Raw genomic sequence first — 25,777 nt, forward strand, 5'->3', positions numbered from 1 at the left:
GGTTTGAGAGACTCTGTTGTCTTATTCCGTGTGTTTTTTTTCTTTACTTGGTGGTCATTCAAAAAGCGAGGATTTCTGTTAAATAAATAATTCTTGTACCTTTTAAAATAGCTTTACGGGGTTTGAGAGACTCTGTTGTCTTATTCCGTGTGATTTTTTCTTTACTTGTTGGTCATTAAAAAAGCGAGTATTTTTGTTAAGTAAGTTATTCTTTTACCTTTTAAAATAGCTTTAAGGGGTTTGAGAGACTTTTTTGTCTTATTATGTGTGTTTTTTTTTCTTTACTTGGTGGTCATTCAAAAAGCAAGGATTTCTGTTAAATAAATAATTCTTGTACATTTTAAAATAGCTTTATGGGGTTTGAGAGACTCTGTTGTCTTATTCCGTGTGATTTTTTCCGAAATTTCATTCAACTTTCATGTAAGAAAATTATGGAAAATACAATCCTCTAGTTCAAATGTTAAACTTAAGTCCAGTTTTGGATACTCATAATAATGAGGACTGTTGGTTCTAATTCAATATTTTTTTTCATAAAAACAAACTATTTTTTTTTAAACTTCGAAATTATTCAACTTTTTTTTTTTTTTTTAAGTACCTACAGTTTTAGTTTTTTGTACTTACCTAAAATTTTTTCATTCTGATACCTAGATTTTGACATTATTATCCCATGTGTCTGACAATAGATGTAGGCAAATTCCTTTTCTTACATCGTCGATGTTTTAATAGACATTCTAAACGCTTGATATGCTAGCTTACTCTAAAAAATAATAAACACATAACAATGTAATATTTTTAATGAAATAATGTTATGTAGAATATTAATACAAAAAAAAATTATGATACACTATTAATATCAATGATTAACTTTGGACATTTTGAATCTGTTCCATAAAATAGTTCACCACGTTCTTTCTTGATATTGTAGTTATTGTCTTCTCTTAGTTCGTAATCAGTAGAATAATCATTATTCCATTTTGAATCATACACAATTTTTATTGGTGTCTCATGAACAGGCTCAATATGCTTTTCGTCTTTGGTATTATTTGATTCATTGACTGTTTGATCAAAGGCAGTAACGTTTGCTGGTGCTTTGTTTTTCATCGTTTCATCTTTATATTCCATAGTGATATTTTCTGACAATGCCCTTTTTATTTTTCCGGCAATTTCACTGTCTATTACAACATTCTTTTTACAAAGGTAACAGTTTCGGCACGTAGACAAGATATGGTTAATGATATTAGTAGAAGAGTATGCATGTCTTCTTTTGATCTTCCGTTGAATGCTAATACCCGAAAGTTGACGATGGGATGCAACAAGAGGTAGCATGTTACCACAAGCACTGGCAAGAAGATGTCCCTCTTCATCAACTATTACTTTTATATTGGCATTTTCTTTGAGTGCTATCATCTCTGGATATCTCACTCTTGCATATCCACCATAAGAAGAGTTGAATTTTTTGGTACTCCAAAGAAATTAAATTCCTTACTGTCATGACGATGCACACATACATTTTCAATAGTGCTACCATTTTTACTTGTTTCATAGTTTAAATACTTCTCCTTGTCAGCATTCAATGCTAAAATAACACTAGCATGTGAACACATTTCTAATGGGGGGTCATCTACATGTTCAATCTGCACTTCATCTTTGCTATTATTTGGTTCATTAATTGTTTGATTAATGGTAGTGACGTTTGCTGGCACTTTGTTTTTTATTGATTCATCTTTATATTCCTGAGTGATATTTTCTGCCAATGCCCTTTTTATTTTTCCGGCAATTTCACTGTCTATTACATTATTTTTACAAAGGTAGCAGTTTCGGCACGTCGACAAGATATGGTTTATGATATTAGTAGAAGAGTATGCATGTCTTCTTTTGATCTTTCGTTGAATATCTCACTCTTGCATATCCACCATAAGAAGAGTTGAATTTTTTTGGTACTCCAAAGAAATTAAATTCCTTACTGCCATGACAATGTACACATACATTTCCAATAGTGCTACCATTTTTACTTGTTTCGTAGTTTAAATGCTTCTCCTTGTCAGCATTCAATGCTACAATAACATTGACATGTGAACACACTTTATTAAAATGCTCCATATGCACTTTTTTAAAAGATATGACTTATGTGTTTATCATTCCACTGCGTACAAAATACTGATTTAATACATGCAATAGACTAGGTAGTGTCGATATCCGGACATAGAATATCAGTGGGAAAGCCACATTGTGTCTCTGACCAATCACAGAGTACAATTGTTAGAGCCGTAAGCATATTTTGTCATTTTAAGATACGAAAAAAAAATAAATAAATAAAAATAAATAAAGTTGAATAATTTCGAAGTTAAAAAAAAATAGTTTGTTTTTATGAAAAAAAATATTGAATTAGAACCATCAGTCCTCATTATTATGAATATCCAAAACTGGACTTAAGTTTCACATTTGAACTAGAGAATTGTATTTTCCATAATTTTCATACATGAAAGTTGAATGAAATTTCGGTATTGTGTATTCAAGAGGTGAAGAAACTTTTTTGTAATTTAATTTCTGATCGCTGAGGACATCAGAGTCTCTCAAACCCCGTAAAGCTATTTTAGAAGATACAAGAATTATTTATTTAACAGAAATCCTCGCTTTTTGAAAGACCATCAAGTAAAGAAAAAAAAACACACAGAATAAAACAACAGAGTCTCTCAAACCCCCTAAAGCTATTTTAAAAGATACAAGAATTATTTATTTAAAAGAAATCCTCGTTTTTTGAATGACCACCAAGCAAAGAAAAATCACACTGAATAAGACAACAGAGTCTCTCAAACCCCGTAAAGATATTTTAAAAGTTACAAGAATTATTTATTTAACAGAAATCCTCGCTTTTTGAATTACCACCAAGTAAAGAAAAAAAAACACACAGAATAAAACAACAGAGTCTCTCAAACCCCGTAAAGCTATTTTAAAAGGTACAAGAATTATTTATTTAACAGAAATCCTCTCTTTTTGAATGACCACCAAGTAAAGAAAAAATCACACGGAATAAGACAACACAGTCTCTCAAACCCCGTAAAGCTATTTTAAAAGGTACAAGTATTATTTATTTAACAGAATTTCTCGCTTTTTGAATGAACACCAAGTAAATAAAAAATAACACGGACTAATACAACAGGGTCTCTCAAACCCCGTAAAGCTATTTTAAAAGTTACAAGAATTAATTATTTAACAGAAATCCTCGCTTTTTGAATTACCACAAAGTAAACAAAAAAAATCACACAGAATAAAACAACAGAGTCTCTCAAACCCCGTAAAGCAATTTTAAAAGTTACAAGGATTATTTATTTAACATAAATAATCGCTTTTTGAATGAACACCAAGTAAACAAAAAAATCACACATAATAAAATAACAGAGTCTGTCAATCCCCGTAAAGCTATTTTAAAAGGTACAAGAATTATTGAGTTAACAGAAATCATCGCCTTTTGAATGACCACCAAGTAAAGAAAAAATCACACGGAATAAGACAACAAAGTCTCTCAAACCCCCTAAAGCTATTTTAAAAGGTACAAGAATTATTTATTTAACAGAAGTTCTCGGTTTTTGAATGACCACCAAGTAAAGAAAAAATCAAACGGAATAAGACAACATAGTCTCTCAAACCCCGTAAAGCTATTTTAAAAGTTACATGAATTAATTATTTAATAGAAATCCTCGCTTTTTTAATGACCACCAAATAAAGAAAAAAACACACAGAATAAGACAACAGAGTCTCTCAAAGCCCGTAAAGCTATTTTAAAAGGTACAAGAATTATTTATTTAACAGAAGTCCTTGCTTTTTGAATGACCACCAAGTAAAGAAAAAATCACACGGAATAAAACAACAATCTTTCAAACCCCGTAAAGCTATTTTAAAAGGTACAAGAATTGATTATTTAACAGAAATCCTCGCTTTTTGAATTACCAACAAGTAAAAAAAAAACACACAGAATTAAGAAAAATAGTATCTCAAACACCCTAAAGCTATTTTAAAAGGTCAAATAGTTATTTATTTAACAGAAATCCTAGCTTTTTGAATGACCACCTATTAAAGAAAAAATCATACGGACTAAGACAACAAAGTCTCTCAAAGCCCGTAAAGCTATTTTAAAAGGTACAAGTATTATTTATTTAACAGAATGTCTCGCTTTTTGAATGACCACCAAGTAAAGAAAAAATCACACGGAATAAGACAACAGAGTCTCTCAAACCGCGTAAAGCTATTTTAAAAGGTAGAAGAATTATTTATTTAACAGGAATCAACTCTTTTTAAATGATCACCAAGTAAAGAAAAAAAACACACGTAATAAGACAACATAGTATATAAAACACCGTAGATATATTTTAAAAGGTACATTGGTGAATTATTTATCAAAAAACATCGATATTGGAAAGACAATTAAGTACAGAAAAAAAACACACAGAATAAGACAACAGTGTCTCTCAAACCCCCGTAAAGCTATTTTAAAAGGTACAAGGGTTATTTATTTAACAAAAATCCTCGCTTTTTAAATGATCACCAAGTAAAGAAAAAATCAAACGGAATAAGACAACAAAGTCTCTCAAACCCCGTAAAGCTATTTTAAAAAGTACAAGAATTATTTATTTAACAGAAGTCCTCGCTTTTTGAATGACCACCAAGTAAAGAAAAAAATCACACGGAATAAGACAACAGGGTCTCTCAAACCCCGTAAAGCTATTTTAAAAGGTACAAGAATTATTTATTTAACAGAAATCCTCGCTTTTTTAATGACCACCAAGTAAAGAAAAAATCACACGGAATAAGACAACAAAGTCTCTCAAAGCCCGTAAAGCTATTTTAAAAGGTACAAGAATTATTTATTTAACAGAAGTCCTTGCTTTTTGAATGACCACCAAGTAAAGAAAAAATCACACGGAATAAAAAAACAGAGTCTCTCAAACCCCCGTAAAGCTATTTTAAAAGGTACAAGAATTATTTATTTAACAGAAATCCTCGCTTTTTTTAAATGACCACCAAGTAAAGAAAAAAAAAACATACAGAAAAAAACAACAGAGTCTCTCAAACCCCGTAAAGCTATTTTAAAAGGTACAAGAATTATTTATTTAACAGAAATCCTCGATTTTTAAATTAACACCAATTAAAGAAAAAAAAAAAACACAGAATAAAACAACAGAGTCTTTCAAACCCCGTAAAGCTATTTTAAAAGGTACAAGAATTATTTATTTAACAGAAATCCTCGCTTTTTAAAATGATCACCAAGTAAAGAAAAAAAAACACACAGAATAAAACAACAGAGTCTCTCAAACCCCGTAAAGCTATTTTAAAAGGTACAAGAATTATTTATTTAACAGAAATCCTCGCTTTTTAAATGACCACCAAGTAAAGAAAAAAAACACACAGGATAAAACAACAGAGTCTCTCAAACCCCCGTAAAGCTATTTTAAAATGTACAAGAATTATTTATTTAAAAGAAATCCTCTCTTTTTTAAATGACCACCAACTAAAAAAAAAACATACAGAAAAAAACAACAGATTCTCTCAAACCCCGTAAAGCTATTTTAAAAGGCACAAGAATTTTTTATTTAACATAAATCCTCGATTTCTAAATTACCACCAAGTAAAGAAAAAAAAAAAAAAAGGAAAAAACAACAGATTCTCTGAAACCCCGTAAAGCTATTTTAAAAGGTACAATAATTATTTATTTAAAAGAAATCCTCGCTTTTTGAATGACCACCAAGTAAAAAAAAAACATACAGAACAAAACAACAGAGTCTCTCAAACCCCGTAAAGCTATTTTAAAAGGCACAAGAATTATTTATTTAACAGAAATCCTCGCTTTCTAAATGACAACCAAGTAAAGAAAAAAAAACATACATAATAAAACAACAGAGTCTTTCAAACCCCGTAAAGCTATTTTAAAAGGTACAAGAATTATTTATTTAAAAGAAATCCTCGCATTTTGAATGACCACCAAGTAAATAAAAAAAAAACACACAGAATAAAACAACAGAGTCTCTCAAACCCCGTAAAGCTATTTTAAAAGGTACAAGAATTATTTATTTTACAAAAATCCTCGCTTTTTGAATGACCACCAAGTAAAGAAAAAAAACACAGGATAAAACAACAGAGTCTCTCAAACCCCCGTAAAGCTATTTTAAAAGATACAAGAATTATTTATTTAACAGAAATCCTCGCTTTTTTAAATGACCACCAAGTAAAGAAAAAAAACATACAGAATAAAACAACAGTCTTTCAAACCCCGTAAAGCTATTTTAAAAGGTACAAGAATTATTTATTTAACAGAAATCCTCGCTTTTTGAATGACCATCAACTAAAGAAAAAAAAAACACAGGATAAAACAACAGAGTCTCTCAAACCCCCGTAAAGCTATTTTAAAAGGTACAAGAGTTATTTATTTAACATAAATCCTCGCTTTTTTAAATGACCACCAATTAAATAAAAAAAAACACACACAACAAGACAACAGAGTCTATCAAACCCACGTAAAGCTATTTTAAAAGGTACAAGAATTATTTATTTAACTAAAAACCTCGCTTTTTGAATGACCACCAAGTAAAGAAAATAACACACAGAATAAGACAACAGAGATTCTCAAACCCCGTAAAGCTATTTTAAAAGGTACAAGAATTATTTATTTAACAGAAATCCTCGCTTTTTGAATGACCACCAAGAAAAGAAAAAAAACACACAGAATAAAACAACAGTCTTTCAAACCCCGTAAAGCTATTTTAAAAGTTACAAGAGTTATTTATTTAACAGAAATCCTCGCTTTTTGAATGACCACCAAGTAAAGAAAAAAAAAACACAGAATAAAACAGCAGAGTCTCTCAAACCCCGTAAAGATATTTTAAAATGTACAAGAATTATTTATTTAACAAAATCCTTGCTTTTTGAATGACCACCAAGTAAAGAAAAAATCACACGGAATAAGACAACAGAGTCTCTCAAACCCCGTAACGCTATTTTAAAATGTACAAGAAGTATTTATTTAACAGAAATCCTCGCTTTTTGAATGACCACCAAGTAAAGAAAAAAAACACACACACAGAATAAGACAACAGAGTCTCTCAAACCCCGTAAAGCTATTTTAAAAGGTACAAGAATTATTTATTTAACAAAAACACATTGAATAATACAACAGAGTCTCTCAAACCCCGTAAAGCTATTTTAAAAGGTACAAGAATTATTTATTTAACAGAAATCCTCGCTTTTTGAATGACCACCAAGTAAAGAAAATAAAAAAAAACACACACAGAATAAGACAACCCCTCCAAAAATATTTTATTCAGAGATTTCTTGTTAAAAAATTATCCAATGACTAATTAGAATCAATCACACTCCTATTATTCAAACATTAATTAATATCGTTCATAGACTCCAATTTGCGAATTCCTTTTCCTTTTTTGCAAATGTCAATCAAACAATTCCGATTGTAAAAGCGTGTTTAATCACGTTGGTTGGAAAGGTATCCATAAGTACATGCTCTGAAAAGGTGCCAAGGAACGTAATCTCCCCAAATAACACCATTATAAGTACTCTAAGACACCTCGATCCCATCATCCCATCCCTCCAAAAATATTTTATTCAGAGATTCCATGTTAAAAATTATCCAATCACTAATTAGAATCAATCACACTCCTATTATTCAAACATTAATTAATATCGTTCATAGAGTCCAATTTGCGAATTCCTTATCCCATTTTTGCAAATGTCAATCAAACAATTCCGATTGTAAAAGCGTGTTTAATCACGCTGCTTGGAAAGGTATCCACGAGTACATGCTCTGAAAAGGTGCCAAGGAAGTATAGGTGTGAGAGGATACTCACTCTCTTTGAACGTAATCTCCCCAATTGTTTTATAACATGCTTTTCTTGTAGGCGTGAATGTAGGTGCGAAAGTACTAGATGCATGGTCTCGTAGGTGTGAATGTAGGTGTGAAAGTACTAGATAGATTACTAGAGTTATCGTATATTGAGCAACCAGCGATGTCTCTGATTGGTTCTTAAAAAATGGATGTTGACTCGAAAAACTGTCTGGTTGAGTTATATAATTTCGAGCATACTCCCAAAACATGTTGGACCACATTATACCATGCCAGCTTTAAAAAAAAAAATGTCCACGTGAAGCTGAAGTGAAATTCCTTGTGCAATTGACAACAATAACAAAAACCAGTCTGGTTGAGTTATATAATTGCGACCATACTCTCAAAACATGTTAGACCACATTATACCGTGCCAGCTTTTTAAAATGTCCATGTCTAACTATAGTGTCACATGCGTGGGTTTTCTTGTGCAATTCCATGTATTTTTTTCATGTAGGTTTTCAATCAATAGTATGGATACTACTAATAACTCAATAAGTAATATTTTTCAAAGGATCATTATAAATTTTATTGGCATGTACGAGAATAATACTGCTGCGATTAAGGTAGGAATCAAGGCTATTACTTAGTTCAATGTATAACAAAAAACTAAGAAGAGCTGTGTTTCATGTCCACTTATACGCATTGCTTTATGGATTATGTCCATTCGAACAAAGCAAAGGCTCTGGAAAAACATGGTGTTAAACGGTTAGGCTGAACTCTTTCAGATTTTAGCAAACAGACGAAATTAGTATCCTCACTAAAAATTGTAGTATTTTGAATGATTATTAGAGATTTTGAGAATTCAGGGTGCAAGAATTAGTTTGAAAATTAAGTTTAATGAGAAAAAAAATCACGTCAATTTTTTGACGGTAGTGGGGTAAGACAAGTAAAAAAGTGAAAATATAGGAGAAAGCCAAATTTTTACATTTTATATCTAGAAAGTATAATTTTCCTGGATTTCTACGGCCTTTGAGGACCTGGGTCTAAACATCGTCTTATGTGAAGGGAAAATTAACTTTAATGAGACTAAGCCGCATAAATCAGGAGCGAATGAGGATGATGAGGTGGTTCCACGTACTGAGAAAATTAACTCGAGGTGAAAGCTTCACCTATCGAGGTACAATATTAGTGTAGACGGTGGATGCAGTGAAGGTACATGACAAGGCGCAGAGTGCTTTTCCACAGCTGTGGAAAGTTTGGAAAAATAAAAAGACACGTTTTAGAACTAAGAGCAAGATAATAGAAGTCAAGGTAAATACAATATCCAAGCATGTCTCTGAAACATGGGCTTTTCGAAGGTTGTGAAATAAATGGTAGATATTCTCCAGAAGAATTCTCAAAGGATTGCTCGAGATACTCGGTTGAAAGATTGTATAATAAACATTAAGCTGTAAGGAAATGTAGTTCGGCGGCATTGTGTCGAGCTATAACGAAACGCGTACCTCAGTTTAAAAAAAAATTGAAAATTATTTTTTTGAGGTTTTACTGTTGGATTTTATTATGGGTGGTATGAAGGTTGGGGGAGGAAGGGTGAGCTGTAGAGGTAAGGTTGGGCATTGGGGGGGGGGGGCTAGGTAGGGTTGGGAGTGCAGGGGGAGAGGGGAGTTAAGTACTGATGAAGAATGGAATTGTTGCTATTTTTATTTATATTTTATATTATTAATTATTATTTAGTTAGATAATTAATTTAATAGGTCAGTAGTAACGTCGACTTTAGCAGGACCGCACACCTTATAGGTTTTTCTTCAATGCAAACGTGCTGTTTATTCTATTTAATTATTTGCGAATGTTAAAAAATTAAACTTAAAGTTGTTGTACATAGTTGTACATAGTTGGGATCAATTTTGATCAATGTCTCCAGAGGCTTTTGCGTTTCATCGATGAAGAGTGACAAAGTATAAAGATCCCCTAGAGCCAACATACACATAGGGCGTCAATTACTTCAGCTTCCCACTAGGACTAGATATAGTTATATTTCTAGGCGTTATGGTGATTGTGAAATTTGTTAAGAAACGGATGAGCTATCGATTAATTTCCGTCAAACGGTCTGACAAAATGGTTGACTTTCCTTTGAACTGTATTAGGCCAAATTAGAGTAATTGGGCATCGTGTATCTTTAAAGTGTGAGTATTATGATTTATAGTATGTTAAAGTGTGTATTAGGTCAGTTAAGGTATGTTTTCTATTAAGAATGATTTTTTTTTCTTTTGCTTCTTGCTTTTGCTACGTGAGAATAAGACGTTTATTCATCATTTGTTTTGGAGCCGTGAAGCCTGTAATAAAAAAAAAAAAAAAAAAAAAAAATATTTGGGTTTTCCTTCTACAGTTCTTGTCTTGTTATTTTTCGCTTTTCTTTTTATTTTCTCAACTACTGTGCATTTGTATATATATAGAGGGTACAAATAAATTATAATTATTATTATAGACGTTTCAGTTGCTGGGTCTTTTCAACAGAGACAGGTACTAAGCCTGTCGCCCAACAAAGCAGCAGTGGGAATTGAACCCCGAGTCATGTATAGCCAAACAGAGCCTCAATCCAATGTGCCACCAAAGGATTTGGGTTATAAAGAATGACGGGTGGTCAAAATAGTTTCTTTTTTTTTTAGCAATCCAGCTGGAACCAAATGATGAGCAGGATGTCCTCGAGTGAGATGGGGATAAGTTATACAAGATGATTTAAATCATTAGGAACTTCACGAGAGGGAATCATGAACGGATGTCAGAAAAGGATAGGGTTGCAGGAGGTTCATACGCAGTTGTGATGGCCCAAAGGAGCTAGGAGCTGCAATGATTTGTAAACTGTAGTAGTAAATGTAGTCCTTTCTCTGCCCACAGAGCTGTCTAGACATGAAGCTCAAACTTCATTTCCCTTGCTGCAGTCTAAATTAGGCTTCTCCTGTTTGCGATTTAGGCACCGTTAGGGTCATCCTTGTTCGGAAAAAGAAAAAAAGAAGATGAATTCAGTTCCCTTACTCAAAGATCGTTACAAGGACTCATTTTAATGGTAGTTCAGACACCCTGATAAAAGGTCACTCAACCTGCAAAAACGACTATACATAAACGACGCATATTTCACAGTGTAATGATGAAATATTTAAAACCAGATTGGAATCTGCATTTGAAGCAGACACATCTTATATTATGAGAATTATTCAATACCCCTTGAATGGTTTACAACAGCCCCATCATACCCTTTTTTTGTTAACTTAAATTATGTTTTTAGGGAATAAATAGATCAAATTCATGGGAAAATGGACACCTGTACAATTTACTTCTTGAAAAAAGTCAACAGTAATGTCTCTTCAGTCTAAAATATTGTTTTTGAAGTTGAAATTCTGTTTTCCAGTGCGTCAGAGTTTACCATAAACAGAAAAAAAAGACAATATCAGATCCTTCCCCTAGCAGAAAGCATCTGAGATACTCTAAAATCTGGGATCCACAGAGTTTGCGATTAGTCATAAATACAAAATGATGGAGAGAAAAAAAAAAATATAAGCTAAGTCTATACGGGGTTGCACTTTCTAAAGCCAGTTCAGTAATATCGTAGAGACTTACCTGGCATGTCCGCTACGTTTATTGAGCGGGGAACTCCCTTGACTGCTACCATCTCCAGAACAGAGCTCTGAAACAAAATCACTTTTATTACAATTTTCTATCCCTAGAGATTTAAACTTTTTTAAAACATTCATGATTCAACTAAGACAACCGCAAAAATGAAATGATAAAATACACTTTCCAAAGGCAGGAAATTTCGACTGTGTTTAATTAGTGAGATAAGATTCGAGTCTGATGTATAGAATTTAACTACATGAAGAAACAACCGTTAAATTACGAGAGATAAAAAAAACAAAAAGAAGAAAAATAAAAGATCGAAATATGCAAAAAATACAAGCCAAACATATACCAGTGCATTCACACAGCCCCTCCCAATGATTAATCTAAATGATCCAACAGCGAAAAGAGCTTGATTTAAACTACGTTATAAAGCAAGAATTTATTTTGGAACAGGGTATATTTCAGGGGATGTCCGTAGTAACAAAACAAAAATTAAAAATGAGTGAATAATACGAAGAATACGGGAAGTTACGAGAAATATCGCAAAAAACTTAAAATGATGAATTATCATATATATATATATATATATATATATATATATATATATATATATATATATATATATATATATATATATATATATATATATATATATATATATATATATATATATATATATATATATATATATATATATATATATATATATATATATATATATATATATATATATATATATATATATATATATATATATATATATATATATATATATATATATAAAACGTGATATTACATAACAAACATAAGATGTGATTTAAAGTACTGTCTTATCCGCCAGATGGCCGAAATCCCGCGCGTTTTTAATGAGGAATCCCTTTGTCTATCTGTCTAGCCAGTTTGCCAAGATTTTGAGTTATGTACTTATAATCAGATCCCTTTGACTTGGCATTGTCGTATAAACAAAACTATTGCTTTTACAATTTATTAGGTTGGCGACGACACAGTTGAAAAATATATACTTTCATAAAGAACCATTGAAATACATGATATAACTTGATCAGACCCCCCCCCCCCGGTAATTTTGCCTGGGAGAGGGGCTAGACAATGAAAAAAGAATTAACGGTCAAATGTAGAATGTAGGTAAGATCACTGTACATACAAAGCCAAACGCTTATATAGAACTAGTTTTAGCTTGCAACCTCCAACTTCAATGGCTCAATCAGCCCAAGATGTTTCCTTCTCTGTCTTGAGCAGCAACGAGCCAAATTACAAATTGCAATACTGAGATAAAGTTAGCCTAAAACTAAAAATGAAGAAGACGAAATTTTGAATCGTACGTCGTAGGACAGGAAAATTTCAATAGCAACATTTTAAAATGCTTCTTCTAATAATGTGCACGATAATCCTTATAATTTGTAATTTAGCTTGCAATTTGGCTTTAAACGAGATAGCGACTTTTTGGGAAAATTCAGCTATTAGTCATCAAACAGACTTGGTGGGCTTATTGGTAGTTTCGTCGATCCCTTTACGTTAGAAGCTTTTTTTGCTGGTCAGAAGAAATGATTTAAGTTCAAGACTATCTGTAATACAATCCATAGGACTTTAGGCACCGCGGTGAATAGAATAATACTATATATTACTGTGTGTATCTTATTTCTCGTCATACAGACAATAACAGATAGAGCAAAGTACGGAAAAAGAAAATGAAAACACATACAGCTACTAAAACAGCAACTCAAAAAAACAAAATTTGCCATGGGTCAACATGGGTGGCCAGCTTCCCAGCTACTCAGATGCACCTAAAGCTCCTGAAGCTTTTCGAATGGGCCCAACAAAATGTGGGACAATGCAACACTATCATATATTCTTGCATTGAGTTCTACTTTACTGAAATTGCGAAATTACAATCGAGCCATAAACTCGGCGTATTTTACACCCAAAATGCTCTAATAAGAGTTACGTTTTACAGCCCCTGTAAAGCGCTATGAATAGCTTCAAAGATGATTGAATTTGTTGTGTTACTATGTTTTTTTCCGGTGGCCGGCGTTTACACCCCCGGAAAGTACCCCCCCCCCCCGCGGACCCCCCGCCTCCCACCCCCTCCTCCCCACGGAAAATCCACCCCCCAGAAAATACCCCCCGTGGAATATATGGCTTACCACATTTGAGAATTTTATTTGAGTTTTATTTTTCTTTAATTTCCGTAGGGCGAAGGAATTTTGGTATTTGTGTATTATGCGCCACTCACTCAAGTTTCCGCTGTGTAATATTCGAGAACACACCGGTTTTTTCGTTAGTTTCTTCGTTACTTTAGAAATAAATTTGGGCTATAGATTTGCACATTCGGGGGGGGGGGGGTAAAGTATAGCGAGTCTGCATGCAAAATGTGTTTGGTACAATTATTTTGCATATTAGATAGATAGATAAGTGTATTTCAAAGCCAAATATACGGCCATGAACACAGTAAAATAACACAAATGAAAGACACAAATAACATAAACTTTGATCAGCGATAAACAGTTCGTGGTAATGAACTGTAAGTAAGGAGCGACCCGGCTCAATACTAGCCAAAACTCGAAAACAGAATTGTGATACCAATAGAATACATCAAAAGAATCAGATTTTTATGCTGATTAGAAATATATAAATTTGATTAAGTTTAGTTTTACCCATCAAAAGTTACGAGCATGAGAAAATTTGCCTTATTTTCAGAAAAGGGGCCCTTAAAAGTCATAGAATCTTAATGAAAATCACACCATAAGATTCATCCTACTAGAGAACCCTACTGTAGAAGTTTCAAGCTCCTATCTGAAAAAATGTGGATTTTTGTATTTTTTGCCAGAAGAAAGATAACGGATGCGTGTTTATTTTTTTTTCCCCAGGAGTAATCGTATCGACCCAGTGGTCCTAGAATATCGTGGGAGGACTCATTCGAACGGAAATTAAAGGTCTAGTGCCCTTTTTAAGTGATAAAAAATGGAGGGCAACTAGGCCCCCTCCCACGCTAATTTTTTTTCAAAGTCACCCGATCAAAATTTTGAGATAGCCATTTTGTTCAGAATGGTCAAAAAAATACAATAACTATGTCTTTGAGGATGACTTAATCCCCCAGAGTCCCCGGGGGAAGGGCTGCAAGTTATGAGCTTTGCCCAATGTTTACATATAGTATTGGTTATTGGGAAGTATACAGATGTTTTCAGGGGGGATTTTTTCTAGTAGTGGGGGGGGGAGGCGTCAGGGTTACGTGGGAGGAGCTTTCCATGAAGGAAGTTTTCATGTGGGAAGGGACATTGCTATGAAGGCGGTGCCGAATTTCCCAGCATTATTTAAAAAACGATCAGTAATAAAAAAAAAAACAAAAAAAAAACAAGTTTTAAAATGAAAAACTTTTCAACATCAAAAATTAAAACAAACAGAAACTATTACGTATATGACTGGGTTCGCTCCCTAGTCAATACCTCGCTCTTTGCACTAAAGTTTTTTTTAGTACTTTCATAAGAGCTATTTATTCTAATTAACGGCCTTTGTGATTAAGGGGTCATTCTTAAAGAATTGAAAACAAATTTGAACTTTAGCGTTAAGATCGAGTTATTGACGAGGGGGCGAACCCCCCAATATACGTTATAAAAAGATATACGTATATTTATTACTAACAAAAACGTTCGTAAATAAAATTAAAACTTTCGAGAAAGCCATTAGCCAAAAAAGTAAAATTAATATACAAATTTCGTTTTAATTATTCATGTACGGTGAGCCAAAATCAAAACATGCATTAATTAAAAAACATTCAGGAATAAAAAAAAAACAAGTTTTTTTAACTGAAAGTAAGGAGCGACATTAAAACTTAAAACTAACAAAAATTATTCCGCATATGAAAGGGACTGTCCTCTCCTCAACGCCTCGTTCTTTACGCTAAAGTTTGACTCTGTTTCACAACTTTATTAAAAAAAAGACTTTAAAAAGGGATAGAACACAACCCTGCTTAACTCCTCATTTAATACAAAACCAGCTGTTAACCTCATTTACTATTATAACCGCAGCAGTGTTATTCGCGTAGATACCACTAATCACTTTAATGTATTTGCTGGTATACCATACAAGGATAAGACCTTCGCTAAAGCTCTTCTATAAACAGAACCGAACGCTTGCTTATAAACTATAAAACTGAGGACCAAAGGTGTTTGCCAACTCAGACACTTCTCAATTATTAACCTAAGAGTGAAAATTTGGTCGAAACATCCTTTACCTTTTCTAAAACTACACAGTTCATCCCTTAAATTTTTGCTTGCAGCATATTTAAATCAAAAAAGCATCATATTACTAAGAAATTTGCTACCTACAGAAACCAGGCTAATACTTCTATAATGACCATACTCACTCTCGTCACCTTTCTTATACAGTGGTTTAATTAAGGTTTTCCCAAAATCGCCAGGAACTTCCCCTTTTTCAAAAATCATGTTCATAATCTTCAGTAACTTATTTCTAACCTCAGAGCCACCATATTTAAGTAACTCATTTACCACGGTATCAGCACCTGGAGCCTTATTATTTTTTAACCCTTTTAGTACTGTCGCTAATTCTTCCTCACAAAAAAAAATTTCCTACACGTCCAAGGTATCACAAACTTTTTCATTTTCCCTTATATTTTTTCCTCCAACTCGATCTCGGTTTAGCATATTCTCAATATGTTCTATCCATCTCTCTTTAACTCGTTCCTTATCAATAACTGTGTCCCCGTTCCTATCTTTAGCTGGAACAAGTCCAGATTGACTACTTCCTCTCAATTTATTAACATGGCAGTACAGTATTTTACTATTATACCTTCTAGCTGTATCTTCCAGATCCTCGGATATTTTATCCATGGCCTCCACTTCACACCTCCTTAGTTCATATTTTAATGCCTTTTCCACTTTCTTTACCTTGCTTTTGTTTTCATATGATATATCACTTAAATAGTTATTGTATAAACCCCTTCTCTTCTCTATTAAACATAAAGCTTTTTCACTGATATTCCTAGCTGCAGTCCTAACTTTCTTCCCTAAGACACCATTAGCAACTTCACAAATTTTTTTTTCTAAAATTATTCCAACCATCTTCCACAGTTCCAAATTTTGAACTCTCAACTTTATTATTCAACTGTTCCTGGAAAGTTTCTCTCAAATTCATATCCTGGAGTCTACCAACATCATAACTTCCCAGAAGGTAGTTACCCGTCCGAAATTTCAGCTTTAAATTAAACCTAGACACTACTAGATGGTGATCTTTACCCAGCCTAAACTAGACTTAGCAGCTTCCTTATTCATCATGAACCATACTCCCTTTCTATGTACCCCATCCTTCCTGCCTGAGTAAACAAATTCTATATCACCTAATTTTATGCTTCCTAACCCTGTGATATGCGTTTCTAAAACTCCTAGTAAATCCAGTTCGAATCGTCTGAATTCGTCAGTAAAAATGTCGATACGATAGTTATTTTTTAACGTCGCAACATTCCAAATTCCAATTTTCATATTCTTTAAATTATTGAAATTATTTTGGCCTCAGGAAAAGCAATGGTCCCGGAAATCAGCGCAGGACGGGGATCAATATATCTTCTCAAATCTACACCGAAATGCTTAAGCCAGCTTAGAACCGGACAGCAAGAAGTCCCTGGGACCTCCAGTATGAATGGAGGCTATATGCAATCCTTGGCCCATCTTAGTCACAACATGGTTTTCAGCACTTGGCGATACTCTTCCATCAATAGGAGTCAAAATCCTGCACATACAGTCTCAAGCCTATTAACTCCGACTCATTATATAATCATACCTACAAATATTATGCTGCTACGGGGAGGCAACCCATAGTAGATATATTAGCTAAGAAGAGGTTTTTCAGCCCAAAAACGCCCACCAAAACAGACCAAGCCTAGAGGAATTATCCATTAATCAGAATCCCGTGCGAATGCTATGTGGTTTACTAGGCTATTATTTCCTTTAAGGGCACCACTCCTCAAGTGGGAATAGAGTTGACCGCAAGGTCCCCAGTCTTGAAGGTACCCCGAAAGGGTTGAGACAGGCCTTTGCAGAGGCCGTTGTCCATAGATCTGGATCTTATGCACTGCCGCAGTTGTCCTCCTATAGAGGATTCTCCCACGATGGTGTTCTACGTCACAATACAATTTAACCCATTACTAGGAGAAGGTTTGTAACTCACGGAACGTGTGAACATGCTGGTGGACCCTATTGAGTGTACATTTGAGGGGGCTTCTTCCTCATTCTCCAGTATTTATGACCCCGGGCGAGGGTGCCCCAGTTTCTATTATGGCCCTCCAGGGACAAGGTTCCCCTTGGTCCATGCCTCCTATGGAGGTAGAGGTACCCTACATATCTGTAGAGCATTCTCCTATCGCCACCTGGGGACACGCTGAGTGGCCTGGGGGGGCCCCTAAAGAGCAGTAGACTCATATATATATATATATATATATATATATATATATATATATATATATATATATATATATATATATATATATATATATATATATATATATATATATATATATATATATATATATATATATATATATATAGTGAAACAGTTATAAATAATGGGAAACAGTTATGCAATTCCTGGATACATGCCTTAGGGTCTGAAGGAGGGATGAAGAAGATTAGTGTCTCTGGAGATGTCGATATCTGAAAAATTTGGCAAATAGCGTACACATTCGTGTATAATAAAACGTTACATTGTCTTTAAAAGAAAAACTTTGCAAAAAAGGTTTTGTCACCGCAGATGCCGTTGGACATACAGATACTAAGTTCTAAAACTCTATCACTGATTACTAATGGGCAGCTATTGGACTTCATAAGCTTTTATAGCGTTTGTGTAGAACTATTTGTATAGTAGTTTCCGAATACCTAATGTAAAACTTCCAGTAACAGATTATCTTTTTAGTATATAATATTTGGTAGTGCTATGTCGGTCACATTTTTTATATAGAACAAACAAGAGTTGGGAGACCGGGGAATTGCATCCTTTCCATTAGAAAACTAAACTTATACAAAAAATATTTTCCAGCGCTTGAACCCCCTCCTGACCCGGAGGCTTTAATCAAAGAAGAAGAAGAATGGTCTCATTTTTGTATTATAACGTTACGGTATTAATGATGTTAATTATATTAATGATAACTAACAATAATGTATTTATCATATAAATCGAAGGAAATAAAATAAAATGAAAAACGTGAATATTTGCACGGAGAGTAATGAATAATCCATCCGATGCGACATGAGACCCCGAAGATAAGAAAATATATCTGACGTAAAAATTTATCTATATGTCAAGCTTCATCATTTTGATACTCTTTTTTATTTTTTATTGAGTGACAGCATTCTTCATAAAAAGTTCAGTTCCTGAATTTACTACTTAATGACATAGGAACGTCAATATTAACTTTTCTTAGAACAAAAATAAAAATTATGCAATTATATAAAAAAAGAAAGTGTTTATCATTCGATGATGAACACCAAAACACCTGGTAAGATAAGAAAGGCGACGAAACTCATGCGCAAATTCATTTGAAGAAGACTCAGGCTAGAATATGTAAATAAAACGAAACTGCAATGAGAAAGAATGAGAAAAGCAGTAAAACACATTTATACATCCATCCACAGGAGAGGGTATGGGGGCAGTTCGTTTCAAAGACCAGAAACCAGGAAAAATTGAGCAATCTAGATCGAAAATCCCTTTTCCTCTTTTATCTCCCCCCACACTACAGAAAAGCACCATCCAGTTGCTTATTATGCATACTTTGGGTGTGTTTTTCAATTTTTGTGTTGCTAACTTGAAATTCGTATTAATATTAATCCTTACATTAAAGGAACACCGTAATTAATTTACTCGTATGAAATAAGCCTATTCTACTGGCTATTATTCATCACTACGACTTTATTTGCTTGAGGTGCGGCTGTTCTGCTAAGTAGAACCTTCTATTACGTTATTATGTTTAAGACAGGTCCTCTATCTTCAGATGAACGCTTGCCATCTGAATCGATGATAATAAGCAGAATAGATGTCTCTCATCTCTGTCTTTTCGCCCAAGATTCTGGGATCTGCCTAAGCCTGGTATACCTACAATTCAATACTTGTTTTTGACTGGCTATTATTTTATTTACAATTTTTACTCCCTTTTAAGTGAGATATGGCTTTTCAAATAGATAATGAGGAAAAATAATTCCTAAAGGTAACCTCTCAAAAGAGCGCCTGGAAAATTTATAAATCGAATAAATTCTATGCTTTATCATTTAATATATATATATATATACATATATATATATATATATATATATATATATATATATATATATATATATATATATATATATATATATATATATATATATATATATATATATATATATATATATATATATATATATATATATATATATATATATATATATATATATATATATATATATATAAATATATATATATATATATATATATAAGAACCGACCAGTTCTTTTCCTAGCCTTGTTTCTACTCAATCGGGCCTTCGGGTCTCGTGAGCTACACTCAATAGCTCGGTCCTTTTGCACCAAAGATAGATGGCCCTCGCTTCACTTGGGATTCCCTTGACAATTGTATCTCAGTATAATATTAAATCAGAATACTGGCTCTTTCTTCCAGCTCTCGCAGATACATATACGTATCTATTGACTTTATTATACAATTGCCATTTTTTAAGATAGTTCGAATGCACAAAAAATTTATGCAATGTCGTTTATACAGATTTCATTTTCATCATGACGTCCAATATCTAGTTTATATTTTATTTTTGTTTTAAAGACGAACCTCCATTATTATGGTTCCAAACTGAACCATTTTCCCTTCGTATATTTTAGCAGAAATTTGACGATAATTCCTTAAGCAGAACAGGGTTGTCCGAACTGAGCACCAACATTTCTGAGAGTACAATTGATATATATATATATATATATATATATATATATATATATATATATATATATATATATATATATATATATATATATATATATATATATATATATATATATATATATATATATATATATATATATATATATATATATATATATAATATACATATATAAATGCAAATCCATTCAGTGATTTGCAGCTAGAATCGTGAGATTTGTAGAGATTAACGCCGTTTTCTTTTTTACACTTTTTCTGAGTAGCCACAAATACTTTTTTTGTATATTTCAATTGTACTCAATTGTAATATATAATATATATATATATATATATATATATATATATATATATATATATATATATATATATATATATATATATACTGTCCATTCAGTGACTTGCAGCTATAATCGTGAGATTTGTAGAGATTAACGCCGTTTTCTTTTTACACTTTTTCTGAGTAGCCACAAATACTTTTTTGTATATTTCAATTGTACTCAATTATATATATCATATATATATATATATATATATATATATATATATATATATATATATATATATATATATATATATATATATATATATATATATATATATATATATATATATATATATATATATATATATATATATATATATATATATATATATATATATATATATATATATATATAAATTTATCACATAATTTATGTTCAAATGAACCAAAACTGACGCATCAGATGTTGTGCGTTTTATTTATTTTTTTTAACTTAAAGATTTTTTTTATATATATATATATATATATATATATATATATATATATATATATATATATATATATATATATATATATAGAAATGTATCACATAATTTATATTCAAATGAACCAAAACTGACGCATCAGATGTTGTGCGTTTTATTTATTTTTTTTTAACTTAAAGAATATTTTTGAGCATGAGACATGGAATAGCTTCATTAAGTTAGAATTCAGCTATTTACTCCTTAAAAAAGATCTTGCTTTTATAATGATCTCAGTCATATTATGAGCAGAAAAATTTACAGTGTATCAAGACATTACACGATCTGAAGAGATTGAGCAATCTTAAAAATGATCCAACACATCAATGGTTCGAATTATTACGGCAACATAGAGGACTTGTAAATGAGTTATCAATCAATTTAATTTATCGATATTCTAGAGAACAGGAGTTAGTTAGTTATATTAGTCAATTATAAATGAGTGATTTTGATTTTAAAAATTCGAATCCTGAGGATAATTTTAAACTTAAAGATGTCAAATACTCAACATATCCGGATTCGAGCAGTCGAGGCAACATAGGCGGTTTGAAGATGTTGATTGAGGAATTCGATCTTAAGATATTCGTTCTCATTTAAAAAATCACTTTCCTGACTCTATGTTCTTAATTTGATACACATTTATTGGTTGGTTACAATCACAATGCGAGTTCCTTGTCAAGCTGAAAAAAACGCCGTTATTGCAAAGTTTTACCGTACACATTCGAATTTGCGAATGCGATTGTAGATTCAGTTTTGAATGAATAAAAAAAAAAGAGTTTTTTGACAAAAGTTTCGTTAGCTTCAATAGTATTACCAATCTTAGTAGAAGTAGTAGTACTGCACATAGTACATTTTACTTAGTTCAACATACCCCTAAACACACACTGGAAGTTTCATCTTACTACTCTAAGCCGTTCTTGAGATGTTGCTGATACCCCATTTTGACACCCTGCATGAACATAGTATGTTTTCATTTAGTTCAACATCCCTTTAAACGTTCCCTGAAAGCTTCACTTTAATACCCTTAGGCTCAGTAGTAGTAATAGTTATAGTAGTGGTAGAAGCATTAGTAGCACAAGTATTAGCAGTATGCACTTAGCGCCTTTTTGTTTTTGTTTTTTTCAATTACCTCCTCACATACTCTTTAAAGTTTCATTTAATCCTCTAAGCCATTCCTAAGATATTACTGGTATGCCCTTTGACAACCTTTATGCACATAGTGTGTTTCAATTTAGTTCAACTTCCCCCTCCACATTCCCTGGAATGTTCACCCCAGCTAAAGGTTAAATACTAAATTTTAGCCTTTTTGAACACCAAGGGTGAAATATACCCACCTTTGCCAATAACAAATATTGTATGTATACAGCGGGCGAAATGTATAATTTACAATGTATAAATTAAATCCCTTGCACCAAGGACGGTGTGCGTGTGTGTGGGGTTGTCATCCCCAGAGGCATAGATATTGGGCCTTTCAACTATGCTGAACCAAATGGCCATCTCAAAGTTTTTGGAGGAATAAGGGGAGTGGGGGGCTGCTTACTCTCCAATTATTTTGGAATACTAAAAAAAACTAGGACTTTTAATTTCCAATCAAATGAGGTCCCAACGAAATTTTTACGACAACTTCTTCTATACAAAATGCCTTTGTGAAAAAAAAACCCTGTACTTAGACAGCATTATTGCACTACCTATGATACATATAGATTTTAGAAGCCTGAAGGACATTAAAAGAATTTAAAATGTGCAGTTAATATATTTTAAGGAAATTCGTATTACTATTTCTATATTTGTACGGAAATTCGTGCAATCTTTTCTGCTGCAATGTTGCAAACAATTTGAAATTCTCATCAGAAAGTGTAATTTCATTATTTTTTCTTTTTTGAATTTAATATTGTTGGAAAACTGATCATCAGAAATGAACCCGTGCTTGAAAGAGAATGTGCAGTTCAAAGAAATTGTCTTACCCAATATTGAAATCGATGATACAATACCCATAAGGCAGAGTTGTTACTATAAAACTATATAACCCTGTGTAGAAAAGTTTGTTTTATACTTTTTGCTGTTTCAAATCACCCGTTTATTACATGATAGAATTCTAAGACAATCTAGACCTCAATGTTTTATCACAACTCGATGCGTCTTTTTAATGTTTTTTTTTTTCAATTATAAATCAACAAAAAGCACACTGAATTTATGAAAATATTAAGGGGGCTGGGAGGGGGAGAATTGTAAAACTCCGATTAAAGGTTTTCAACCACGGAGATTATGACGTTACCTTTTCATTTTTCGTAGCATTTACACTCCAGATATGGCACCAAAAAGTGACAAAAAGTGCCAAAGAAGGATTTATAAAAAGCACGTAAATATAAAAATTAGCTTTCAAATGAGACCTTAAAATGCTCTCTATGATGTCGCACAAGCCTACTAGTTCTGTTTGTCAGTATAAGGTTTATGAAAAGTATTAAGAGGCCTGGAAGGGGGGAATTGAAAAGCTCGGGCTGAAGGCTTTCCAACCATGAAGATTATGATAGTACCCTTTTCACTCTTCCCAAAATTTCCATTGCAGAAATGATCCCCAAAGTGTACTTTTTGGGCACCACATGACACTTCATGTTGGTGTCGTCAAGTCGAAGTTAAAAAAGCGATTAAATATTAAAATCAGGTTTCAAATGCAAAAATAGGGATTTTCCTTGTTGTTCAAGGTACACAGCTGTATATTTCCTGTATAGAATTTTCGACAGTGACGATTCCAATTATATACTTTTCGTTTTGATCTAACACCATTTTCGAGAGGTTTCAGACTAATCAAGATAATAGTTATAATTCATGAATAAACTACAAAAGGAAATCTTCCTTACTAGATAGTTTTTTTTTTTACGAAGTTTTAAACTTCGTTTACTACGGGCCATGGTTCCCCTTTTACTAGGTTGTAGCTACCGCTACAAGCATGATAAATTGAATCCTATTATTTGAAAATATAACTTTAATTTCAAAACTAGACAATGTGTAAGTGAGAAAGGCGGGACACCCTGAATTCGATATTTGCATTGCAAAAATCACCAGATTCCCATGCGAAGTTTTATCGGATTTGATTGAATCCAATAAATTTGCTCCAAATCACAGGATGGCTGTCCCCTCAGTCCCCCTTGCACTTCCCAGCTGAAGGGTTACGAAGTGAAGATCAGCACCACCCGTACGGACTGTAAACCGCAGTGCCGTATTATTTACCTTCTTTATATATGTCAAGAAATTGTTTCGATGCTGCACGATAAATTGAACAGTCCAACGCTAACGAAACTTGTTGGAAAAAAACAAGAAAGAAAATTTACGAGAAGCGGCGAGTGTCGCTGAGAAAAGAATAGTTTCTTAAATTAAAAAATAGAAAATACAATAGCTTAGAAGATTTGCCATCCAAGTTGACAACCAACTCGATGAAAAAAGGCAGCTGTTAGACAAGACAGAGACGGGTTTCTATTGCAAGAACAGAAATAGAGACTAAGCAAGATAAATACTAGCTAAAAAAAACTAAATGGGTTTGTTCAATCGATAAAATACATTAATGAAGACAAAAATGCACTGGTATTTACATTTCCATTTCATAGGCAGCGCACTAGCGCTGCCTAAGTAAAGAACGATGTGGGCACAATGTGTTTTTTTTTTTCTTCAGTCGGACACTTCGTATCGAAGGAGTGGTCTTAGAAACTTCAAAAAGGGTTCATTCGATTAGAAATTGGAGTGGCTGGTGCCCTTTTTAATAGTTGAAAGTAATTGGAGGGCAACTACCCCCCCCCCCACCCATCATTCCCCCAAACACATCCAATCAAAATTTTGAGATAGCCATTTTGTTCAGGGTAGTTGATTTCCAGATAGAAAATGTTTTTGAGGAGGAAACTCCCCCACAACCCTCGGGGCAAGGGTTTTAAGATATGCCTTGAGGGCATATGAGAACGATGTTCGCACAATGTACTATGTATTATTTTTTTCCTTTAGAGCAGGGCACTTCATATGGAAGGGGTCGTCATAGAAACTTCAAAAGGGGCTCATTCGATTGGAAATTAAGAGTTCGAGTGCCCTTTTGTATAGTCGAAAGTGAATGGAGGGCAACTAGCCCCCCCCCCCACGCCCATTATTCCCCAAAACACATCCAATCAAAATTTGGAGATAGCCATTTTGTTCGGCGTAGTTGATTTCCAGATAGAAAATACGTTTTTGAGGCGGACACTCCCCCACAACCCTCAGGGCAAGGGTTTTAATTTATGCCCTGGGGGCATATAAGGTTTTTATAGAAAGTGGTGTCGTAGAAACTTCAAAACAGGCTCATTCAATTTGAAATTTAAAGGGCTAGTGCCCTTTTTAATAGTCGAAAGTGATTGGAGGGCACCACGCCCCCCCATCATTCACCCAAACACATCCAATCAACATTGTTAGATAATCCTTTTGTTCAGCGTAGTTGATTTCCAGATAGAAAATATGTTTCTGAGGAGCACACTCTCCCACAACCCTTTTCGTTCTAGTATCCAACAACCCCCAAATAAATTCATATGTGCATTTCTGAAAATAGCAAGAAGACGTATTAAAATTATTAGTTTTATTTTAGTTTGT

At 32.9% G+C, this 25,777-nt stretch overlaps 1 protein-coding gene across 2 annotated transcripts in view; it reads right to left on the reverse strand.

Moving 5' to 3' along the window:
- Positions 1-25,777, reverse strand: part of trio (trio Rho guanine nucleotide exchange factor) — a 456,894-nt gene that overhangs the window by 123,834 nt on the left and 307,283 nt on the right. For both annotated transcript variants that reach the window (XM_089089484.1, XM_089089483.1), the window contains one exon: positions 11,447-11,513. In XM_089089484.1, the coding sequence (XP_088945610.1) occupies positions 11,447-11,513 (67 nt within the window). The remainder of the gene's footprint in view (positions 1-11,446; positions 11,514-25,777) is intronic.

This window comes from Artemia sp. Qi Xiang Cuo, chromosome 5 (genome assembly GCF_049724085.1).
Source record: "Artemia sp. Qi Xiang Cuo chromosome 5, ASM4972408v1, whole genome shotgun sequence".
NCBI lineage: Eukaryota > Metazoa > Arthropoda > Branchiopoda > Anostraca > Artemiidae > Artemia > Artemia sp. Qi Xiang Cuo.